The sequence below is a fragment of the Microtus oregoni genome, unplaced genomic scaffold (assembly GCF_018167655.1).
Source record: "Microtus oregoni isolate MIOR12 unplaced genomic scaffold, Mior012 000011F_ref0000422, whole genome shotgun sequence".
NCBI lineage: Eukaryota > Metazoa > Chordata > Mammalia > Rodentia > Cricetidae > Microtus > Microtus oregoni.
In genome coordinates this window covers 50,662,840-50,681,538 of record NW_024543070.1, presented here as the reverse complement: position 1 = coordinate 50,681,538, position 18,699 = coordinate 50,662,840, and the positions used below count along the sequence as shown (strand labels likewise).

At 41.0% G+C, this 18,699-nt stretch overlaps 1 protein-coding gene across 2 annotated transcripts in view; it reads left to right on the top strand.

Moving 5' to 3' along the window:
• Window positions 1-18,699, top strand: part of Ddx46 (DEAD-box helicase 46) — a 44,757-nt gene that overhangs the window by 9,528 nt on the left and 16,530 nt on the right. For both annotated transcript variants that reach the window (XM_041659892.1, XM_041659891.1), the window contains exons 5-15: window positions 953-1,118; window positions 2,977-3,128; window positions 3,935-4,048; window positions 5,133-5,298; window positions 5,853-5,973; window positions 7,725-7,900; window positions 8,740-8,861; window positions 12,570-12,648; window positions 14,298-14,380; window positions 16,616-16,780; window positions 17,217-17,379. In XM_041659892.1, coding sequence (XP_041515826.1) covers window positions 953-1,118; window positions 2,977-3,128; window positions 3,935-4,048; window positions 5,133-5,298; window positions 5,853-5,973; window positions 7,725-7,900; window positions 8,740-8,861; window positions 12,570-12,648; window positions 14,298-14,380; window positions 16,616-16,780; window positions 17,217-17,379 — 1,507 coding nt within the window. The remainder of the gene's footprint in view (window positions 1-952; window positions 1,119-2,976; window positions 3,129-3,934; window positions 4,049-5,132; window positions 5,299-5,852; window positions 5,974-7,724; window positions 7,901-8,739; window positions 8,862-12,569; window positions 12,649-14,297; window positions 14,381-16,615; window positions 16,781-17,216; window positions 17,380-18,699) is intronic.

The window sequence follows — 18,699 nt, the reverse complement described above, 5'->3', positions numbered from 1 at the left end:
GTATACAGAAAGATTATCCCATAACATAAGTGTTTTTTTAAATTTTGGATTATTATTTTATATTATGAGTATTGTGTGTGTGCCTGCTGCCTGCATAGGCCAGAATAGGGTGCCAGATCTTTAGGAACTGGTGTTAACTGATGGTTATAAACCGTTAGGAGTCAAACTTGATCCTCCTGGAAGAGCAGTCATTGCTCTTAACTGCTGAGCTAACTCTCTAGTCTCATTTATTATATTTCTTTATTGAACGTGCCTTTTGTTATGACTCTTCCTTGTTTTCTCTTTTCATCGCTCCTTCCCTCACTGCCTTTCTTTCTCAGGGTCTTGCTATATATCGCTCAGACTGGCCTGGAACTAACCCTAGCCTTCTGCAGTTATAGGTGCTAACGACCAGGAGTAACTTTGTAATTCCAAAATTATATTATATTTTGTGGGGGTTACACACATGGCGTGCCATGGCACAAGTGTAGCCCTCAAGTTAACTTTTAAGAGTTGATTGTCTACTTCCACTATATGAGTTATCCATATTGAACTGAAACGATCATTCTTGTTAACAGGTGCCTTTATCTCCTGAGCCATCCATCCCACTGGCCTTGCTTTTAATATAATAGGAGGGTTAATTATAAAGATGGGTGATTACTAAAGCTGGTTTGCATTTAGGAATGTATACACACATCCATTTTTCTTTTTTTATACTTTTGAGAACTTATTAAAACCTCATATAAGCTGTGCAGTGGTGGTGCACGCCTTTAATCCCAACACTCGGGAGGAAGAGGCAGGTGGGTTTGAGGCCAGCCTGGTCTACAGAGTAAGTTTTAGGAAAGACTTCGTAGCTACTGAGAAACCTGTTTCAGAAATAAACAAAACAAACAAATAAAAATCTCATGTGGACTACACTTGCTAATTCTGATTTTGGTTTTCCCTCTTTCTTTTTCTCTTTCCCTCCCCAAAGAACTTTGACCAGAATAAGCTGGAGGAAGAAATGAGAAAACGAAAAGAAAGAGTTGAAAAATGGCGAGAAGAGCAGCGTAAAAAGGCCATGGAAAACATAGGGGAATTGAAGAAGGAAATCGAGGAAATGAAACAAGGGAAAAAGTGGAGTTTAGAAGATGATGATGGTATATTTGGGAAGTGGGTGATGTTCGTTTTTAAAATTGTGGAAAATGTGCCAATGTTGTATTTACATTTTAACATTTTTACCCGTCTTCCCTGTTGAACAGAGAGAGGGTCAAAGCCAGGGCTTTCGGCATGTCTACCTAATGCTCTAGCCCTGAGCTAGTTCCCTAGGTCTACTTTAACCCTCTCAGGCACAGAATGGTAAGTCTAGTTATTTGCAGTACATTCGGTACTGCATAGCCCTCATCACTGTCCATTTCCAGAGCTCTTTAATCATCCCGTGTGGAAACTCGACCCATTGAAGATCTCACCATCCTGCCTCCACACTGCTTTCTGTCTCAGAGAAGTGGCCTATGTTCCTCCATATGCAGCCATACTATTGGTGTTTTTCTGTGTCTGGCTTTTTAGTTTGTCATATTGTATTGAAGTTTCATTCATATTGAATTATTACTCTACTTCTGTGTGGCCTGAGTATATGTACATGACATGGTCTCTCTATATTATCCACAGATGGCCTAGAATTTTCTGTATCAACCAGGCTGGCCTTGAACTCTGCTTTCCAAGTGCTGCAATTAAAAGTGTGGCCATTATTCCTGGAAATATTTTCTTTTCCTGTTTAAGACAGGCTTCCTCTTTCTAACCTTGGCAGGCCTTGAGTTTGTGAGTCTCCTACTTCAGTCTCCCAAACACTGGGACTGTGTACTGGGCTGGTTTATTTTTTCACTGACTGTTGATGCTTGAGTTGTTTGCACAGAAATAGTTGACTTTCTTTTACAACTTTTGTGGGTTTTTTTTTTTTTTTTTTTGTAACTCTTTGTACCTAGAGGCAGATTTTCTGGATACATACTAAGCTAAGGTTATTGTAGTTTTAGTCATAGGGTCTCACTGCTGTTGTAGCCAGCCTGGAGCTTCTGTACTCAAGTGACTCTTCCCTTAATGCCCTGAGTAGTTGGGACTGTAGGGATAAGTCACTGTGCCTGGCCATATTGAGATTTTTAAAGACCTCCTTCAATTACAAAGTAGCATCCAGTAAGAATCACTGATTTTACTTGAGAACACACAGTTGTCACTTGCAGAGTTTGTAGATGGCGCTAGAGTATTTTCCCTCAGTGCAGCTGTTAATGAGAGTAAGCGCCCCCTCATGGTTCCCAATCATCAAGAACTCTAGCCAAGAATCCAGCCCACTCTTCTGCTCTGTGAGAAAAGAGCACCAAGGCACATACGTGTATACATTCACATGTTTGTCTTTAAAAAGAGAAGTACACTTCTAACTTTTTATGATTTAAGAGAGAAACATTTCTCCTGCCTTGTCTTGTGCTTCTGAGGCTTAAACCCAGGGCTTAGCAGGTGCTGTCAGTGCACTGCCCCACTGCAGTAATGGAAGTAATAGAATGGAAGTGGCATGTCTCCTCTTTAAAAAAGAATTGTAAATGGGCTGGAGAGATGACTCAGAGGTTGAGGGCACAGACTTCTCTTCCACAGTTTCTAAGTTCAATTCCCAGAAACCACATGGCTCACAACCATCTGTAGTGAAATCAAATGACTTCTGATGTTCAGAAGGAGATAGAGCGCTCATGTACATAAATGAGTATATCTTAAAAATTTTTAAATTATTTTTATAATTATTGAATTATTTAAAATCATTAGTTTGTGCTTATGTGTAACTGCATTCGCATGCTTACACACACACAGAGATCAGAGCACAGCTTCCAGGAATTAGTTCTCCTTCCATCATGGGATGTGGACTTGGCCTCGGTTGTCAGACTTATGCAACACAAGTTTTTCCCCACTGAGCCTGTCACTGGCTGTGTATTTCCCTTTGAAATGTGTGTACAAAGAAAATACGCTCTGCCGTTTTAGATGATGAAGATGATCCTGCAGAGGCTGAAAAGGAAGGGAATGAAATGGAGGGCGAGGAGTTAGATCCATTAGATGCCTACATGGAGGAAGTGAAAGAAGAAGTGAAGAAGTTTAACATGAGGAGTGTGAAAGGCGGTGCGGGCAATGAGAAGGTATGCGGCTAGCTGCCGGGAGCGCTGCCTTTATTGCTGTTGTTCTCTTGGCCTGCAGGTTTGTTATTGGGGATTCTAACATCAAGTGATCATGGGGTAAAAAAGCGGGCTGTATTGCTGGGGTTGTTACGTGAAACCACCTGAGTCTGTTAAACAATCTTAAGAATTTATTTAGGTATAAAGTGGGGTAAACACTCACTGATAGAGATTAGACTCTGCCACGATCCAGCTGCTGTGTCCTGCTGTTCTGTCCAGGGGAGCTGGGGTCCAACCTCCTGAGCAAGAAAGTGAGAGTGCATTCTCCCTCCCCATCAGCTTCTAAGGGTCACTACTCATATCAGACAAGGCCTTGCCCTATGGCTTTCTGCCCCAAGGTCATTGGCTAAATGGATCGAAATTCTACAACAGTGATAGCAGCAAGCCTTTAATCCCAGCACTGGGAGGCAGAGGCAGGCAGATCCCTGAGTCTACAAAATGAGTTTCAGGATAGCCAGGGCTACAGAGAAACCCTTTCTCTAAAAAGCAAAAAGCAAAAACAAGCAAAAAATTGTTGTATAAACTTACACATATAAACTTATATGTATAAACTTACAGTTTTGTATTAGTGTATCTATAAACTATTGTGTAGACACATTGACAAGTTTGCAGAAAACCAAAGCTTTCTTGGTCTTCTTAAAACCTAAATCATGTTAGTTTCAATTACATTTTGTAGGATTGAACATTGTCTTTTATCTGGTGTCCACATGTTTTAAAATCTATTTTTTTTTTAAACTTTTGCAAAGTATGGTAATCCTTTTTTATTTTAGAAGTCTGGACCAACCGTCACCAAAGTGGTTACTGTGGTAACAACCAAAAAAGCAGTAGTGGATTCTGATAAGAAGAAGGGAGAGCTGATGGAGAATGACCAGGATGCCATGGAGGTGAGTCTTCAGTCTTGACTTGGTTATGCTCATGTCCTAGGAGCATTTATTGCAAACCGTCGGAGTTGATGTGCTTCGCAGTTAGTTACCAGGGCAGGATCTCAGAGTAGAGCAGCGGTGTAACTGTGTTGTGTCCTACATTTCCATTCTCTGCTTTATCAGCTCGTCTCAGGCATGCAGCAGAAAGACAAGTGAAGCAGTAAAGTGAATGGCATTTCTTCCTAGTAACCTCTAATGTAAAGGTCTAGATAATGAAAACAGCAGCAAAACCTCAGTGGTGTTTCTGAGAATTATATAGGTTTGTATTACTATTAAAACTTTGAATAGGGCTGGAGAGATGGCTCAAAGGTTAAGAGCACTGACTGCTCTTCCAGAGATACTGAGTTCAATTCCCAGCAACCACATGGTGGCTCACAACCATCTGTAATGAGATCTGGTGCCCTCTTCTGGTGTGCAAACAGAACAGTGTGTATGTAATAAATAAATAAATCTTTAAAAAAAAAACTTTGAGTAAAGAAAAAGATACTAAGTTGAAAACTTTTTTTGGTTTTTTTGAGACAGGGTTTCTCTGTAGCTTTTTGGAGCCTGTCCTGGAACTAGCTCTCGTAGACCAGGTTGGCCTCGAACTCACAGAGATCTACCTGCCTCTGCCTCCCGAGTGCTGGGATTAAAGGTGTGCGCCACCACCACCCAACTCTAAGTTGAAAACTTTTATTTATTTTTTTAGTTATAAACTGATGGGCCCATTGCTCAGGCTTCTTATTAACTCTATAACTTATATTAGTCCATTATTCTTATATATGTTAGCCATGTGGCTCAGTACCTTTTTTGGTCAGGCAGTCACATCTTGCTTGCTCTGTGACTGAGTCCTTCTTCCCAGAATTCTCCTGTTCTCCAATTGAAACCTTTTTAAGGAGTTGATTTACCTATGTTAAAAATCATGGGCATTCTTACTTGAGATTTTTAGGTTGTGCAATCTTAATTTCGTGCCTAAGAAAGAGGAGGGCTTTGATAACTGGGACTGTTTTCTTCTGGAAGGAGAAATTAATAATGGACTTCCTTTTTTTGTTCCTGAAAATTCAAGTATTCTTCAGAGGAGGAGGAAGTTGATCTTCAGACAGCCTTGACAGGCTACCAGACAAAACAGAGAAAACTTCTAGAACCAGTTGATCATGGAAAAATTGAGTATGAACCATTCAGAAAAAATTTTTATGTTGAAGTTCCAGAACTAGCAAAAATGTCTCAGGAGGGTAAGATGTTTCTGTTTGTTTGGTTATGTTATGGTGGCCTCCGGGAGAGTGTGTTCTACTCCACAGGGGTAGCGTGCATAGGCTTGGGAGCTGGAAGATGTTTTGGAAGTATCTTTAAAAAGAGCAAAATGATAGAGTCACATAGTTGTTCTTAGGGGTAGAAGTAATGTCCTTGTCATATTCGGATAGTGTTTCTGTTGGCCCTGCTGGTGTGTGAGGCAGTTGGTATGACTGCTCACCATCAGCCGGCTGTAAATGCAATCTGGGAAAATCATGCCACACCAGGTGGTTGTGTTGTTGGGCATTTATTATTCTGCTACAGTCGAAGAAAACAGGAAAACCAGAGTGTTGAAACTGGGGTATTTGCGTTGTTCTTGATTTACTGCAGCAATTGTTGCTTGGTCTCTCTGAGCTTTAGTGTTTCTCTGTAGCTCAGCTGTGGGATTTCTTTAGATAGCACTTAAACAAAGGTGAGGATGTTTGACCTTTGACCGCCTAGTGAACACAGCTGGATGGTACCAGCAGAAGAGTTTCTAACAGGCTTTGTTTTCCAGAGGTGAATGTGTTTCGATTGGAAATGGAGGGCATTACAGTTAAAGGAAAAGGTTGTCCCAAACCAATTAAGTCGTGGGTCCAGTGTGGAATTTCCATGAAGATACTAAACTCCCTCAAAAAGTAAGTGGTTGATGGTTATGTACAGTTTTCAGTGTCCTGCTACTCTCCATGTTCCTTTCACACAAATATCTCTGGATTTCAGTTATATTCGTAACTTAAAATTTTTCTCTTAGGTGGAAGTTCCCATCCCAGGTAGTTGACTGTGCTGGGGAACTAGTCTACCGTTGAGCTACATCTTAGCCCGAGGCTTTTAAAGAAATTTGTAAACGTCTTTAATGAGCTGTTGTGTAAGTGTAGAGTTGACCACTTGGAGTTTATGATCCAGTGGTATGTTTATGGGTTTGTGCAGCCATCTAGTTATAGACATTTTCATCAGTCTTCCCTGTCCTTTATCAGTCTTCTTCCATCTCCTTCACCCTAGGCAACCACTAGTGTACTTCCCATGCCTGTGGTCTGGCCCCACTGGACAGTTGATGCAGGTGGAATTACATAGTGTGTCGTCTTTCCTGACTGCTTTTTTTTTTTTTTTGTCACTTGGTAAAATCACTATTTTCAGGGTTTCACCCTGTGGAATTTCTTAGTGCTTCATTCTTTCATTGTCAATTTAAAAAATTATTTATTTTAAAAACTATCAATTTTTTGTTGTTGTTTGTCTCTTTATGTAGCTAGCCCTGGCTCTCCTGGAACTCAGTGTGTAGACAAGGTTGGCCTTGAACTCACAGATTCGTTTGCCTCTGCCTCCTTGGTGCTGGGATTAAAGGTATGCACCACCATGCTGACTTTTAAATATTTTTTTTATTTGTTTTTCATTTGTATTTTATTTTGTGCCTGGCTGCATGCTTGCTGGAGCACATGCACTGTGGCTTGTGTGGATGGAGATGAGAGGATAACTCTGGGGAGTCTGCTCTTTCTTCTGCCTTGCAGATTCCACATATCTACTCAGGTTATCTGGCCTGAGTGCAAGCACTCAATAAGCCTTCATGTCAGCCCAGCAAGATATAAACGGGGGCTTCTTTTATTCTGCCCAGTCTGAGGCTTAATATTAATTACAGATTTTTTTTGCTTATTAGCTCAGGCTTATCATTAACTAACTCTTACAACTAATTAACCCATTTCCATTAGTCTCTATATTTTTTTGTTTGTTTTGTTTTTCGAGACTGTTTCTTTATGAAACAATCCTGACTGTCCTGGAACTCACTCTGTAGACCAGGCTGGCCTCAAACTCACAGAGATCCTCCTGTCTCTGCCTCTGGAGTGCTGGGATTAAGCATGTGCTGCCACCACCTGGCCTTATTGCTCTATATTTTACATTGAGGCTTGTGACTTGTTACCTAACATCTTACTTCCCCAGAGGCTATTGGCATCTCTCTGCCTTTGCCCTTCTTTACCATGTATCTCTGCTTGGATTTCCTGCCTGGCTCTATTCTGCCTGGCTGTTGACCACATTAGCTTCATTATTAAGAAATGGTAATAAAGCCGGGCAGTGCTGGTGCATGCCTTTAATCCCAGCACTCGGGAGGCAGAGGCAGGCGGATCTCTGTGAGTTCGAGACAAGCCTGGTCTACAAGAGCTAGTTCCAGGACAGGCTCCAAAACCACAGGGAAACCCTGTCTCGGGGGAAAAAAAAAAAATGGTAATAAAACATATTCACAGCATACAGAAAGACATCCCTGCAGCACTTGGCTTTTTCTGCTGTCCACCAAATAATGTTTTATCAGGTGGATATATCACATTTAGAAGAAGTAATGTTTGTGGTTCCCTGAGAGTAGTTAATGCTCATAATTCTTGTGTTCTTTTTGTTTCTTTTTAAGGCATGGCTATGAGAAGCCCACACCAATCCAAACTCAAGCAATTCCTGCTATAATGTCTGGACGAGATTTAATTGGCATTGCCAAGACAGGAAGTGGAAAAACCATTGCCTTTCTTTTGCCCATGTTTAGACACATCATGGATCAGAGATCTTTAGAAGAAGGAGAGGGCCCAATAGGTACAAATCTTCTCATCACATCATTCTTAGAAGTGCTGTTGTTACTTCAGAAAGACCTGATTCTTGCAGTTATTAATTATGACAATAAAGATGTCTTTATGTGCATTTCCTTTATCAATATGGCAGTTTGGGGCTGATTTCCCCATACCAGCAGGTGGAATGAGAATCTTCAGAGCTCTGGAGTGACATCTTAAGAAGTACAAAAACAAGGCTGGCACAGCTCAGTTTTAAAACTGACCTGGCAGGTAGACCCCTCATGCATCTCTCTGTTTATTTATGTTGAGGTGTGTTCTCAGCCCTGTATCACTGTATTATGAAGTCGGCGTAGGAGAAGGAGAAGTGTGCTTTCCCAGTGTGCCAGGGTTTCATGTAGGATTAGGTCTTCAGATTCAGATTTCTTCGCATTTTTGCAGTTACTACTTGCATATTTGATTAGGGAAAATTACTCAGCTCTTTCTGTGGAAACACACGGCACGGTGCATTCTCTGTACCTCTCAGAGCGATGTGCTTTGGGCAGCAGCTGTGGATTCTGTAGCACAGAGTCACTTGATTCCCTTTACCCTGTGATTTGCTGTTGGAAACTATGTTGTTTTCGAGTATATTTCTGAGGTTTGAGTATGCTGTGTAATTGTTATTTCCTCATAGCACGTTCTTAAGAATCCATTTGCCCTTTACCTTGGTTTCTGCCATTACTAAGTTTTTGAAACACAGTTTTCAGATTTCCATAAAGACCAAACATTTTTCACTGAGACATGGGCCATCCTGCACAGGTCTACTTTAGTGTTTTGAAGCGTCTTCTGAAGGGTTGGGGTTAGCCTTTGACATATTTATCTTTTCAGCTGTCATCATGACTCCAACTCGAGAACTGGCTTTACAGATCACTAAAGAATGTAAGAAGTTTTCGAAGACCTTGGGACTCAGAGTGGTCTGTGTGTACGGAGGGACAGGAATCAGCGAGCAGGTAGTTAGAATAAACCACTCAGCCTTTCTATCTTTTTCAGATTGAATGTTCCAGTGAGTTAAGTAATTCTTTCATTTTAGTGTTTGTATGTAGGTAATTCCCCTTAAAATCTTAAAGGGTATTTGGTGTGAAATAATTAAAAGATTTATAAGTATAATAATTAAACAATTATAAGTGCCTGTGGTGTGCCTGTGATTCCCACATTAAGAAGACTGAGGAAGGAGGATCCCTAGCTTGAGGCCTGAGAACCATATAGAAAGAACCCTGTCCTGAGAAGGGTGCGTGTGCATGTGTAGATGGGGCATCCCTGTAACCCCAGAACTCAGAAGAAAGCAGACGCAGGAGGACCACTGCAAGTTTGAAACTGGCTTCCTATACAGAGCAAGTTCCAGGCCAGCCAGGTGTATGTGTCAAGACCTTATCTTATACCCTTGCTCCTAAGAATGCATGATGTCATGCCGGAAGCTTATGTTCTGTAGAGACTAGGCATGATGTGGCTGAATAAATAAAGCCCTTATATATTTAAATCTTGATAGCAGAGTTGAACTTAAATATTCTTTCCACAAAACACAAAAATTGATGGCTCTGTGATAAAAGATGGAACTTGATTGTGCTGATTATCTTGCCAATGTGTATATAGACCAGAAAACATCATTCGTGTTTCTAAACTCCATTCTTTTTGGTGTGTGCTGCGGATTATTGACCCAAGGGTCTGATGAATGCTATACGGGAGTTTTGGTATCAGTGAGCTACAGTTCTCTGGCTCCCAGTATGTGCACTTCATTGTTACTAATTGTTTCTCAAAACCTGGGGAATGAAGAAAAATAATAAATCTAATAAAGAATTTTGAAGTCTTTTTTTGGGGGGGGAGGTGCTGTTTTAGACAGGGTTTCTTTTTGTATCCCTGCCTGTCCTCTTTTTTATTTTTATTTATTTATTTATTAAAAATTTCCACATCCTCCCATTTCCCTCCCCCTCCCTCCACTCTCCCTCCCCCTCCCCCTCCAGTCCCTGCCTGTCCTCTTTGCGGACTGGCTTTGAACTCACAGAGATCCATCTGCCTCTGAAGTGCTGCGATTAAAGTTGTGCACCAACACTGCTGGGCTTAAAGTAGTTCTTAGCATTAATATGTGCTATGCCTAAGAATGCAGGTCTGTTTTTCCATTTTATAAGTGAAAAATTATGCAGAATGATGACATAAGTTGATCAACTAGGTTAATTAGAGCTGCAGTTTGCCTTAGGACATGGTCCTGTAATTCCCAGACCAACAGTTTCTGTCTCTGATCCATGCTGGCTTCTTTAGAAGGTGCTAACTAATGCTATGTGTTAGTGCTAGACTTTCATCTTCGTTCATAATGATATATAGCAAAATTTTAGGAAGCTTTGACTGTCTTTGATTTAGCATTTTCTCATGACAGGATCTGTCTATGTAGCTCTGACTGTTCTTTGTGGACCAGGTTGGCCTTGAACTCAGAGATCTGCCTGCCTCTGCCTCCCAAATGCTGGGATTAAAGGCATGTGCCACCACGCTTAGCAAGAAAGTGTATTTTAGAACAAGTGTTGTATGAACATGCCTTGAGAATTTTTTGCATTTTTGCTATTTTAAATATTTGAACTGTTCATTTTTGCCAGTTTATTTGACCATACAGCCTGTAGTAAGAGATACATGTATAATTTTTTTCTTTTGATTTTTTTGAGACAGGGTTTCTTTGAGAAAACCCTGGCTGTCTTAGAACTTAACTCTGTAGACCAGGTTGGACTTGAACTCAGAGAGATCCACCTGCTTCTGCCTTCCAAGTGCTGGGATTAAAGATTCCACCACTGCCCCGCTATAAAACAAATTGTGTGTATTTGTTTGTGACAGATCTTAGCCCAGGAAGGCTCTGAACTTGCTGTGTAGCTGAGGATGACCTTGATATTTCCAGATGGATCTTTCTTTCCTGTCTTCCAAGTGCTGCGCTTACTTACAGGCCTGTGTCACCACATCTGGCAAGAAAACAAACATCTTAGAGCCTTTGCAGTGAGAATGGGTTGAGCTCTGCCACAGGGGCTTTAGACAGGCAGGCAAAGATGCTGCTGCCAGGCTTACCTTAGCTTTGAGATCAGAGAAGCATCTCAGGGCTCTGTAATAGAAGAAACAAAAAAAGTTAAAACATTAACAATAGTCTGTGTGTGAGTGACTGTGTTGGCTCTGTCAGCCTTAGTTCTATTGGAAAGGAACCATTACATTTTTTCCTTTTTTTTTTGTTTATATTTTATAATTATACCTGTGTTTGTGTGCACACGTGTGCGTGTGTGTGCACGTGTGGGTCATGTATGTGTTTGAGTTTGCTTATGTGCTTGCCCACGTGCACATGCAGCACTTGAGTATAGTCAGAAGATGGATATAGGAGTCGGTTCTCTCCTTTTACCATGTGAAATCCTGGGCAGTGAACCTAAGTTGTCATCCTGGCAGCAAGCACCTTTACCACAGCCCTGTACTTTCTTAAATACTAAAACACATATAGGAAGCAGTATGTCATCTGGAATATTTGCCACTCTTGCTGGTACCTGTGCTGTAGGAGATGACTTTCAGGCCAACCAACATCCCAGAGTTGCAATTGCTTTAAGGCTGGAAAGATCATTCAGTGGTTAAGAGCACTGTCTGCTCTTCTAGAGGACTTGGGTTTGATTGCCAGTGCCCCAAGGTAACTTGCAGCCATCTGTAACTCCAGTTTCAGGAAGAGCCAGTGCCCTCTTCTGGCCTCTGCCAGCATTGTATGTACGGGATGTAGTAATGGGGCAGCAGGGCTGCGTCCCCAACACCCCAGCTGCCTGCCCGGCTAGCTTATGCCCCGAAATAATTACACGGACACTGTATTCTTTTAAACACTGCTTGGCCCATTCTCTTCTAGGCTAATTCTCACATATTAATTTAGCCCATTTCTAATCATCTGTGTGTAGCACCCCAAGGTGCGCTTACCGGGAAGATTCTAGCCTAGTCCATCCTGGGTTGGAGCTTCATCCCGGGAGTGGGGCATGGCGTCTCTCTCAGGCGTCTGCTCCAAAGAGGAGAGCTGTCGAGACTGAGCTCACTTCCTCTTCCTCCCAGCGTTCTGTTCTGTTTACTCCTCCCACCTATCCTCTAACCAATAAAATGGGCCAAGGCAGTTCCTTTATTAGCCAATGACCTTCCCCCATCAACGGGATGCATAGACGATCTTACAGGCAAAACACTCATACATGCAAAATAAAGGGCGGTGCATGCATTCAGTATAACCTGGTGCATCCATGTGTGTTTGTATAGAGATCAGCAGAGCTTCCCGAGTCCCGTGCGCTGTTATTGTGTTTTCTATTGGGTAAACCTGCTGGTGTGGCTTAGAAGACTGATGTCATGGTTTCCTAAATTTGGAAAGCATTGATCTCTGTGTTAGAATATGTATTTTATTGTTTATTTTGACCTCCTGTTCTTGGTTTGCGAGAAATAGTTGCAAATTAAAATCTGGGAAATTCTTGAGTTTTATTAGTTTCAAATTTCTGGCCCCAGTTGTCATCCTGCTGCTCCCTGTCCTTCAGCACGCTGGCAGCCCCAGGGCCACATGCCAGCCTCCAGTCTTGTATTCAGACTTTGTCTTACCTGTTAGAGCCGTGAGTGGGTCAGCTGCTGTTTTCATATCTGTTGGAGAAGTCCTGATGACTATACTATGAAATTTCATCCTGTTTCATTAGATCGCTGAGCTGAAAAGAGGTGCTGAGATTATTGTTTGCACACCTGGTCGAATGATTGACATGTTAGCTGCTAACAGTGGTAAGTCACAGGTATTTTTTTTTAATTTGTTTTTTTTTTTTTTCCTTTTTAAACTTGACACATTTTTGTTAAAACAGATGTTGGAAACCAACAAATGGTTTCTATGTTTCTTCTTAAAGCTGTAATATCTTAAAGTGAATATTATTGTTGAAAGTATTAGTTAAGTTTTGGCAGTTCAGTTTCTTTTCACAACTAACTTTGCAGTATCTTATAGCATTTAACTTGACTTTTTTTGGCTTTTCTTTGCTTTTTAAAAGGGTGACATCATAGTCTTTATTATAAAATTCTCCACAGGAGTTAGTATTTTATAATAATAGACAAATTAAGTTATTGCAGCTTCAAGAAATGTGTCTTTTGTAAATACTGCATGTTTTTAGATCAAATGTTATGTTTTGTTAAAATATTCCCTATCAAAACTGATACTAAACTGTTGACATTATTTAACTTCTGTGGAGAAAGGCCCTGAGGATTTATAGACCTGGGCTTCCGAGATGGTAACCGTCAAAGGTAGGTGACTTAATGCTCTTTCCAACCTTGTGAGACTCTTGGCGGCTGGAGATGTTAGTGTGAACACTGTATATTTAGTTTTTGAAGAAACAGCTGGTTAGAAGTTTCCATTGCAGCGTTCAGACTATTGTAACTGAGTGCTGGAACCGAGGAGTGCATGTTTGTACTAGTGTCCGCCTGAGCTTGGGGTAAACTTAATTCTCCCTGAGGCTGTTTGAGGCCTTGCGCTTGTGTAGCAAGTGAAGGTTTGGGGATGAGTGCTGACTGTATAATTCCTTGTTTTTTCTCACTGTTATATTAATTAAACCTCCTGAACTTCATCTTGATTAATTTTACCTTTTTCCTTTATTTGTCTTTTTTTGTTTACCTTTTAATAACTATTTAAATAACATATTTTTGCCAGGTGGTTGATTCTGCAGTTGATAGAAATACTTACTGATCTTTGAGAAAGGATTTTTTGTATTTTTAGTTTTTAACTGGTTAAGAAGCCAGGGCTGTTTATTAAATCAGTGGCAGCAATTAATAATTTACTGTATATCTTTGCATAGAAAAGTGTATTTATCTGTAATGCATTTGTTATTTAAAGTTTGTGTAATACATTGTTCCCAGTGATTTTGAGCAGTTTGTCAGTGGTTTGACATGCCCATTTAAGGTGCTTCTGACTGTATGGTAGTAGGCTGTAAAGTGGCAGAGGCTCTCTGCCTCTGAAGTAGTTAGCACTGGAACCTGCTTTCCACACATACGCTGTAATCTCTAATATGTTTTTTTCTAGGTGATGCTGTCAGATAATGGCTGATGTGGCTCGATGCTTCATCTCAGTCTTAGTTTTATGATGTGTTTTGGAGAGGGCTGTTTTCTGAATTTTACAGGTTCTTCAGGCCCTATGATGGTATGCAAGAGGCGAGTTTGACAAAATAAAGGGCCTCATGTACCCACTGTCAGAAAGTACTTGCCACTAGATTAAGACTTTTATACCAAAGTTTCTTTTCACTGTTTAAAGAAACCTAACCTTCCCCTCTGCTTAAGTCAGGCATTTTAGTTCCCTTTATGGTTTTTTTAAAGTTCTTGGTTGTCATCATGAATTGTGACTGATAGTTAGTGTTGTTTTTTTTTTTTGTCTTTCTTTTTTCTTTTGACCTTAGGTCGAGTCACAAATCTCCGAAGAGTGACATATGTTGTTTTAGATGAAGCAGACAGAATGTTTGACATGGGGTTTGAACCACAGGTAATAATTCCATTTCTTTGTAATTTTAAAGGTTTATTCTACCTTTAATTGTGTGTATGGTGTGTGCCTATGTGGTGTGTGCACATGAATGCCAGTGCCTGCAGAGGCTGGAAATGTCAGCTCATCCTGGAGGTGATTGTGCGCTGTTCCATGTGGGTGTTCGGTGGGTGCCTGGAACTGGACCTGGTTCTCTGAGAGCTCTCTCCAGTCCCTCACTAAGGCTCTTAAGGTTTTGAAGTGTAGAGGATTTGGTGGCAGCTGTGAGAATAAGACATCTGCATGGTCTGGGAAGGGACAGCAGAAGCATAGCCCCAAAGAGACATCATCTGCCATATACTACCATTGTATTTAGATTCAGAAACTGAACTCTTTTTTTTTGGAGACAGGGTTTCACTGTATAGCCATGGCTGTTCTAGAACTCCTTCTGTAGACTGGGCTGGCTTCGAATTCACAGAGATCTGCCTGCCTCTGCCTCATCAGTGCTGGGATTAAAGGTGTGCTCTGTCAACGTCCTGTTAGAAACTGAATTGTGAATGAGATATGAGTAGGTGGGCCTAAAAATCCAGGATTGTGGAATCCATGAACCATTTGGGGAGCAGTTAAATAGATGCAGTCCAGTTCACACGGAGTAGAGGACTTCAGGTTCTTCATGAGCTGTCACAGTCTTACAGTCTCAGCGAATGGGGCTGAAGGACTGAACAGGATCTGCTTCTAGGTAAAACTGGCTGCTTTGTCAGTGAGGGTCATAATCAATAGTGTCCCCTCCCCCGCCAGTATTTAATATATATTTTGGACATGGCTGTATGTATGTATGGGGCTGAAAGTCAGATGATGACTCGCAGTGGTCAGTTCTTTGCTTCCAATCCTGGTAGAGCCCAGGGATTGAATTCAGGCAGTCAGATTGGGTGGCAGGTTCCGTAATCTACTGAGCCAGTGTTGGGTTTTTGTTGTTTTTTTTTTTTTTTTTTTTCCTTTTTTAAAAGTTTTATTATAGCCCGTGGAGAGGAAAATTAGACAGAGTGATGATTTTTGTGAGCTTTATTGGTTAAAATCATGGGGTAAGTAGGGCTTCAGGTCATGGGCTGCTATTTAGATATTGGTAAATCACCATGACTAATACAGCTTCAGGAAGCGAGAGTTTATACTCTAGGATAAAGTTTATCCTCTAGGATGGCTCTGTTTGGATAGGATTAGGAAAGCAGTAGTATGCGTCTAGGCAGAAGTCTATTGATGGGCTAGAGAGGTGACTTAGTGGTTCTTCCAGAGGATCCAGATTTGATTTCCAGCATCCACATGGCAGCTCACAGCTGTCTGTGACTCCAGTTCCAGGGAATCTGAAATCTTCACACAGACATACATGGAGGCAAAAACATGAATGAGCATAAAATAAAAAAATAATTAAAGAAAAAGAAGTCTATATTGAAGAAGATAAAGAGCCAGGCAGTGGTGATGCATACTTTTATTCCCAGCACTTGGGGGACAGAGGCAAGCAAATCTCTGTGAGTTCAAGGTCAGCCTGGTCTATAGAGTGAGTTCTAGGACATCCAGAGCTACACAGAGAAACCCTGTCTCAAAAACAAAAAGGAGAAAAGAATGTAACACGAATTATAAAAACACAGAGACAGATATTGGGGTTGAAGCTGAAGATAAAAAAAGTAAAGCAGCCAACCACTAGAAAGACCTTTTACCTCTACCAGATCTTGAGATTGAAGGGGTGAGATAGATCCTGTCCTCACACTGCCTCCTCAGACTGCTTCAGACTGCTCCTCAGACTGCATGCAGCCTTGGATTACAACCATCTCCAACAAACCTCAGACTGCATTCAGTTCCTGTCTCCTCCTACCTTATATTCTTCTCTCCACCCTACCATATCCCTTCCCGTTTCTGCCTCCCTAGTGCTGGGATTAAGGCGTGGGGCTCCCAAGTACTGGAATTAAAGGTGTGAGCCACCATTGCCTGGTCTCTAGCGGCTTAACTCTGCACGCCAATCTTCAGGCAAGGTTTTTTTTGTTAAAACACAAACTATCACTACACTTGCCACCCTAGCTTAGCCTGCCCTTTCTTGACAAGATGAAACCGAGAGCTACAAATTCTGGTATAAGTTCGGAGTTTTTAAGGTAATGAATTTAAAGTAACTGAAGTAGTTCTCCAAAGTTCCTTCTGCTTGATTTGAGGAATGGGTAGGTTTTTGGAGACTCATTGTATTTATACATATATACTATATTGTTTTCTCAGGTCATGCGCATTGTGGATAATGTTCGTCCTGACCGACAGACAGTTATGTTTTCAGCTACTTTCCCTAGAGCTATGGAGGCTTTGGCCCGCAGGATCCTGAGCAAGCCCATTGAAGTTCAGGTTGGGGGCAGGAGTGTGGTTTGCTCAGATGTGGAACAACAAGTGGTAGGTACTGTTTTCAGGAAATTGTTAGTTTAGACAGTGTGTGTGTGATCCTTTTTATATCATAGTTGTGAAATAGGTAGATAACTTCTAAAGTTAAATATTACGCATCAGTTATAACCTTCAGTCTGTTGCCAGGTACATGGAACTGACTTAATAAAGCTCTTTTTAGTTCTCCCCACCAGCAATGAAGGCTAACAGAAATGGGATACATCTTTCTTGTCTTTAATTAATGGAATTGAGGTTAAGGGTCAGAGTGAGCCAGTGACCACAGTGGCTGCCACAGTTACAACTCTACCAGTTAAAAGTCCGCATTTGCTTAGCCGATTTAAGGTCTAGGAAGCTATTATTTTCTCCTCATTCAATACAGATTAAACATTTTTGTTTTAAGACACATTTGTGTTTTTTACGTTAACTTGCTACAATGTGTTGTTTTCAGATTGTGATTGAAGAAGAAAAGAAATTCTTGAAATTACTCGAGCTTTTAGGCCATTATCAGGAGTCGGGATCTGTCATTATATTTGTTGACAAGCAGGAGCATGCCGATGGTCTCCTGAAGGACTTGATGAGAGCATCTTACCCCTGCATGTCTCTTCACGGCGGTAACATTTGCTTAACTTAACTTGCCAACAGCTGTCTTGTGCTCTGAATAGTACCTGCTTTGTTTTCTGTAATGTGGGTAGAAGAAATCTGACAGGCATTTGACAAAATTCCAACTTCATGCCCTGCTATCTATTGCTCTTCACGTAATTGCCTTGAGATAGTGCCTCACTGTCCGAGCTGTCAGAATCCGCCTCTCTCCGTGATCCAGTGCTAGTTTGGTCAGAGGTATAAGGAGACTGTTTACATGACCATTAGAGACTTGATTCGTCGGTCTTCTTTTTTGCATAGCAAGCAAGCAAGCAAGCACTGTTTCCCTGTGAAGCTTCTCCCTCTCTCCTTGTACCTAGAACTTTTCATCATCCACATGAAGACTACTGGTTAAGCAATTATTCTCTATGTCTTCCTTTCACCTGTCCTTTATAACTTTGATACTTCCGTACTATCTTATGCCTTTATGAATTTCTTATCCTTTGTGTTGTTTATTGGGAATTAATACATTTCATATCCTTTTGTGTTTGTTCTGGTTCACCCAGTCATGATTTTATGATTCATATTTTAACATGTATTAGATTTTCTTCTAAAAGCTGGATAATACATCCTTTTGTGTATATTTATTATCTTCTTTTGATTCATTTGTTGATAGAGACTGGTTGGTTTTATTATTATTAGACTCTTGTGTATGATGTAACTATGGTATGTGTTCATCTTAACAGCTGTTAGTTCCTCTGAGTAATGGAGTTGCTAGAACCAGAACTCAGACTTTAAGTTTTTGAGAAATCATCAAATTGATTTTTTTTTTTTTTGATTTTCGAGACAAGGTTTTTCTGTAGCTTTTGGTGCCTGTCCTGGAACTAGCTCTTGTAGATCAGGCTGGCCTCGAACTCATAAAGATCTTCCTGCCTCTGCCTCCCGAGTGCTGGGATTAAAGGCGTGCGCCACCACTGCCCGGCAAATTGATATATTTTTAAAGATTTATGTATTTATTTATTATGAATGCAGCGTTTTTCCTACATATTTGCCTGCATGATAGAAGAGGGTGTGGTTGCTGGGAATTGAACACAGATTTCTGAGCCATCAGCCCTGAGTCTTTTTTTTGGATTTTTTTCGAGACAGGGTTTCTCCGTAGCTTTTGGTTCCTGTCCTGGAACTAGCTCTTGTAGACCAGGCTGGCCTCGAACTCACAGAGATCCGCCTGCCTCTGCCTCCCAAATGCTGGGATTAAAGGCGTGCGCCACCACCGCCCGGCTCCTGAGTCTGTTTTTTATTTCTGTGTTTAGGACTTTCTTAGTAGGAATGGAAAATTTCAACATGTTTTTCTG